The sequence below is a fragment of the Engraulis encrasicolus genome, chromosome 11, assembly GCF_034702125.1.
Source record: "Engraulis encrasicolus isolate BLACKSEA-1 chromosome 11, IST_EnEncr_1.0, whole genome shotgun sequence".
Taxonomy (NCBI): Eukaryota; Metazoa; Chordata; class Actinopteri; order Clupeiformes; family Engraulidae; genus Engraulis; species Engraulis encrasicolus.
The window spans coordinates 49,015,898-49,022,113 of record NC_085867.1 but is presented as its reverse complement, the minus strand read 5'-3'; the positions used below and the strand labels follow the sequence as shown (position 1 = coordinate 49,022,113).

Sequence of the window (6,216 nt, the reverse complement as noted above, 5' to 3'; positions counted from 1 at the left end):
TTTGTAGGTCGAGATGGGTGGTGGGGGGATGTGCTGTGTTGTGTAGACAGGCACAGCCAGGCAGGGATCATTGGGTGGAGAGTGAAGATCCACTGTTCTGACGGACACTGTTGTGTTTGACAGATGGGAATGTGAGGATGTGGTTACAGTATAACACAAACACGAAACTAATTTTTGAGTTCGGTGCATTTCTTGTCAGGAATTTATAATACACTTAATCATGGTGTAGATATTGTCATTCGACTCTGTCCATCCACAAGACATACATTGCCTATCACGGTGTTTTTAAATGCGTTGGCCGCCTACTTCTTAAATAGCCTACCAGTGTGCTTGTGATTGGCATGGGAGGAATGGAATTGGTGCAGGGACTGGGGCTGCGTTGCATAACGCGGGGCCTTTGTTATCATAGCACTGCCTCTGCTGACGTAATCATAGCGCTGCAGGAAGATCTTGGTCGCTCTCTCTCTCCAGTCCACAGTCCCAAGAACAGCCCGTGCCGCCGTGTTGTAGCCTAGGCGCTATAGAACTCACTTTTGCCCGTTAAAGTACAGGCGGCAGGGGGTCAGCGAGGGCTACGCGATTGCGCGCACGTCCGATGTGCGTTCCACACCACTGAGTGCGTGTTGAACTGACAGTCTTATGCAAGCCAGCCTACACAGAGACACGATGTCTGACTCTGCTGCTACAGCAGGTAACAACGGGGACCGTTCGCTAAACGGTGAGTTTAACGCAATGCCTTGGTTTTACAAACTTGTCAATCTGGCGATGTGGTGAACTACTTTCTTGGGCATTTCTTTGGACGCTTTTTAACACTTTAGCGCGTGTATCTCGGCTTATAACAGCGATTATATTCAACTCGCTGTACTGAATTTCCTCTGTCTAGATATGGACAAGCCATGGGGTGGGACTAGAAACTGTAGAGCGTTCTGTTTCTGTTTAATGACAGCTTCTGTGGCCAATGAGCAGTTTGAGGATTTACAGACGGATGGAAACTGGAATGATTGACGGTTTGTTGACCTATTAGGTCACGGAGAAGAATCGCAGTAGGCGGGTAGAAACTGATGTCAACAAGGCGAGATGGAACTCAACTCTGTTATGGAGGTTAGGCTGATGTGTCCAAAATATTTCAGATGTAGCCTATTTTCTCAGAACAACCTTTCCGATGGATACATCTGAGCGCACGAGATGTATTTTCTGGATATTAAAATGGTATCGTGAATTATTGCCGACCGAAGACAATAAAGTCATGGGGAGAAAGTGGCTTTGTTTCCGAGACAAACACGCTGTTGTGGCCGTTGCCCTAGATTGCCTCAGACTTTACAATCACTGGACCATTATAGGAAAAACGTACTCGCCTGACACCTTTCTGCGCCAAACTTGAATGCACATTACACAACAAGGATATGGGCATCGGTTAGCCTACTGGTTTTTAATACATAGCCTGTATTTTATTAGACCTTTTACCATAGACCTATATTTGGTTGGGCTATTGGTTTTGGTTTCTTTTGTCTGAAAAGTAGGCTGCTAATATGTGATCACTTGTTCAAACTATAATTAATGTGTGCTGCTCAGTCGATGCCTGGCAGCTACATCCAAAACAAATAGGCCTACGTCAGTTTGCGTCATAGCATCGTCGGTAAACAGTGATATGTCTGCTAGTCTTTGCTTTCTTTAGGTTGCCACATCTGTTCACACTGTTAAGAATATTTAACCAGCATTGCACACATCCACTCTCAAATTCAAGACAAGACGTGCGAGGGCGCACGTATTTTGGATGTGTCCACACCAAGCCCCCTGTTGGTTAAGTCCGTATATCTTGTTGAGGACCTGCTATTTGAAGTCAACAGGATGGACGTGTGTGTCCAGAGATAACAGTGTCCGGGTATGGCGAGGACAACAGCAACACAACGCTGCCCTCCAGTCCCTGTAGCTCCCTGGGTGCTGCTCGCTTTGCTCTATTTCTGACTGTGGTGTGGTGAGGTGAACGTTTCAGACGTGAGGGAAGTTTTTCAGGAAACCTACAAGGGAGGGGTGGGTGTTGACACACTATCTATGCCAGGTTGTCTTTGAGGAGTATGATGTTCCGATGCCATGAGCTCTCTTGCTGCAAATTATAACTTGACGCTCTCCAAACAAATATTCTGGGAGATGATGTCAGTCAGCGCCAGCGCACCATAGGTGGCCCTGTAACCGTCAAGTGAGCGCGCGTGTGTGCATTATTTTATTTTGGATTGTGGTCTCGTGAAAAATTCTGTAATGTTATGGCAGCTGTGTGTGTGTGTGTGTGTGTGTGTGTGTGTGTGTGTGTGTGTGTGTGTGTGTGTGTGTGTGTGTGTGTGTGTGTGTGTGTTTAATCCCCGGGTAAAGCCCATTAAAGCGAGTTGGTTGGGCTACGGTGCCTGCCTGACTGCTAGCGCTGTAGGGGTGAGTGAGTGTGAGTGACAGGCCTGCTCTGTTGTTGGTGTTGATCTCTGGCTTTATTACCTGCTCAGCCTGGCCGGAGCAGAGGACGCATGCGGCTGCCAGAACCTTCAGCGCGAGCGAGATGAAGCCATGGCAACAGTGTTTGGTTTTGTTGTTGGAGCAGGGGCCAGTATCAGACAATAGGACAAGAGGATGGACAGCAGAGAGAGGGAGAGAGAGAGAGAGGTGTATGCTTAATCAAATGGTGTAGCAAGACATGTGTATGCATAATGAGCTAGTGTAGCATGAGTGTGTGTGAGATATAAAAGTGTAGTCTATACAAATTCATAACCTGCAAATGAATAACTACGAGCATAAAGTAGTTTAGGTGCAGCGGAACGAAATAACGAGTTTAGCAGGTGTGTGTGTCTGTGTGTGTGTGTGTGTGTTGTTGGTGTGTGTCCCCGTTAGGTGAGCGTTGACCGTGTGTGTGTGTGTGTGTGTGTGTGTGTGTGTGTGTGTGTGTGTGTGTGTGTGTGTGTGTGTGTGTGTGTGTGTGTGTGTGTGTGTCAGTCAGGTGGGTGTTGACGGTGTGTGTGTGTATATGTGTAATCTGAGTGTTGTTATTGTGGTTGTTGTTGTGGACGTTTCTGGCTGCAGTACGGTGCAGTGCATACCTCATACCTCATGCCTCAGCAGCAGTGGCGTGGCGGCCTGCCGCGTGTGCCTGGGGCTGGGGCTGGGGTCACATGACTGTGTCAGCACAGCACAGCACACTACAGCACAGCACAGCACACTACAGCACAGCACAGCACACTACAGCACAGCACAGCACAGCACAGCACAGCACAGCACAGCACACTACAGCACAGCACAGCACAGCACAGCACAGCACAGCACAGCACAGCACAGCACACTACAGCACAGCACAGCACAGCACAGCACAGCACAGCACAGCACAGCACAGCACAGCACAGCACAGCACAGCACAGCACAGCACAGCACAGCCCCGGGGGTGACTGAAGCCAGGGGAAGTCATGTGCTCAGCTCTCAGCTCTCAGCTCACCCAGCCAGTCTCTATGGATCCTACTCTTTGTCTGTCTTCACACACACACACACACACACACACACACACACACACACACACACACACACACACACACACACACACACACACACACACACACACACACACACACACACACACACACACACCCTCCCTCAAACAAGCGCTCCACAGACAGACAGACAGACAGGAAGGAACACTTCACAGGTAGTGTCAAAGTCTACATTGTGAACAGATAGTAAGACTGTATGGATCACCTCTCCACTCTTATTGATCAATGTAAACACACACAGTCTCTCTCTCACACACACACACACACACACACACACACACACACACACACACACACACACACACACACACACACACACACACACACACACACTAACACTTCCTGAAATGTGTGCTTGACAGACAGACAGACAGTCAGGCGCGACACCTATACGTAGTGTCACATTCTGTGTAGATAGCAGGCAGACAGTAGATAGCAGGTAGGGTGAATCAGTCAGCTGACTTCATCATTCTCACTCTCTCTCTTTTCTCTCTCTCTCTCTCTTTCTTTCTCTCTCGCTATATCTCTCTCTCTCTCACACACACTCTTTCTGCATCTCTCTCTCTCTCTCTCTTTCTGTCTCTCACACTCACTCTTTCTCTCTCACACACACACACTCAAACATGTTCCACAGACAGGTCACATAACTTAGGTCATGTCACATTTTGTATAGAAGGGTCAAGGCTGAATGTATAGTGTCCTACCCTCACATGTGAACCTTTCATAGTCTGTTTCTCCCTTAATATTAGTGTCAGATTCAAACCAATGCAGTTCTGGGGTGCTACCTTGCTACTAAAAAGGCACACCAAGTATGATTGAAATCCGGGTCGGTCGGGTCCCAAAGTGTCTGATTTCACGTGAAATGACCCAGAAGGGAAACCAAAAAGGTTTGCGTCTGTGCCTTTACCTAGAACCGTGTGTTGCTTGGTTTGACTGCTCACCAAAAAGTAGCAATACTAAGAAAGTCAAAAAAGGATGGGAAAAGCTTGCCACACACCTCCTACTGGAGACATTGAGAATGGACTAGGTCCAAAACGTCCAGTTTTGTCCTGATGACTTTTTGACCACAATATACATTTTTCACTTGAGCCTTGTTTGCGCCTTCCTTTTTTGACTTTCGTAGTATCGCTACATTCTGTATGGATACTTAAATTTTTTTCTAGAAACAAAGATGAATGAATGTCCGCACACTGCTCCCGTGTTGCTTATTTATTTTTTTCAAGTGAGAGCTTTCGAGCTAGTCGCTCTTCATCAGACTCAAGTCTGATGAAGAGCGACTAGCTCGAAAGCACTCATTTAAAAAAAAAAAAAAAGCAACACGGGAGCAGTGTGCGGACATTCATCTTTGTTTCTACAGTGTTCTGGCCTTTTGTCATGCGCCTGCGTCTTGGATGTGCGCACCACTAACCTACTGACTTTCATTTATTTGCAATCAGTCAGTATCAGACACTGACTGTTGCTATCTCACTGTCACAGACTCACTGACCAAATTGTAAACGCAACACACACACACACACACACGGATAGAGAGATAGTAATCCTCCTTGTTAAACATCATATGATATGAAGTTATGAACCAGCATCATGCTCATCACGTGCTGCTCGCATATCAAATCTGTGACAGTCTAATTTGAGGAGATGATGATTACGGTCAGTGAGGTTTCGTTTCCTCCTCCCTATTGACTAGTGCTCTGCTGGGAGAGTGGTTGTGGCTGTACTCTGTAGGCTTGTTTGTGTACTGTGTGTGTCTGTGCAGCAGATAAACCCAACTGAACACACACACACACACACACACACACACACACACACACACACACACACACACACACACACACACACACTGCCTGTCATCATTCCTGCTCAATTTTTGGACATCACACAGTCCATGTAGCCGTTGACACAAATGTTTGACAAATGCACTCACTCACCACAGATAACAACAACAGCAGTAGGATGCAGAATACATGAACATGTGATGTCCGCCTTTTCTACTGTGTGTGTGTGCGTTTGTGTTTGTGTTTGTGTTTGTGTTTGTGTGTGTGTTTGTGTTTGTGTTTGTGTTTGTGTGTGTGTGTGTGTGTGTGTGTGTGTGTGTGTGTGTGTGTGTGTGTGTGTGTGTGTGTGTGTGTGTTTGCGTCTCTGCTTAGAACACAGATGGCAGGAGAGTTGTTCCCTTTTTTCCCCCAGACATGATTTAGATTATTTCCGATCGGCTTGTGGGCAAAGCTGTATTAACTAGAAGTACAGGTGTAATTACAACACTAGTGGTTTGATATTACTTGGTTTGAACTTTGTAATACCGTACTTCTAGTATTGTAATCGCATCTGTAACAGTACTTCTACTTCTGCTATATACAATTCTGCTTGTGGGTGATAGTTCTATAACCGGGCCACTGTGTTAAAGGGACACTGTGTGAGATTTTTAGTTGTTTATTTCCAGAATTCATGCTGCCCATTCACTAATGTTACCTTTTTCATGAATACTTACCACCAGTATTCATTGTGACTGGAAAAATTGCACTTTTCATACATGAAAAGGGGGATGTTCTCCATGGTCCGCCATTTTGAATTTCCAAAAACAGCCATTTTTAGCTGGACCTGTATGTAATTGGACCATACTAGAAAATATTTGTTTATTACTTAGTAAATGTTCATGTAAAGATCAAATTTGGCAATAGGCAGCCCAGTTTCCATT

The 6,216-nt window shown here is 46.1% G+C and overlaps 1 protein-coding gene across 1 annotated transcript in view; it reads left to right on the top strand.

Annotated features, from left to right (window-relative positions):
* The first annotated feature begins 421 nt into the window (after positions 1-421).
* The window catches only part of bnip3lb (BCL2 interacting protein 3 like b), a 33,586-nt gene continuing 27,791 nt past the window's right edge, over positions 422-6,216 (top strand). Inside the window, exon 1 of the mRNA XM_063210810.1 lies at positions 422-718. Within this exon, the coding sequence (XP_063066880.1) occupies positions 640-718 (79 nt within the window). The 5' untranslated portion in view covers positions 422-639. The remainder of the gene's footprint in view (positions 719-6,216) is intronic.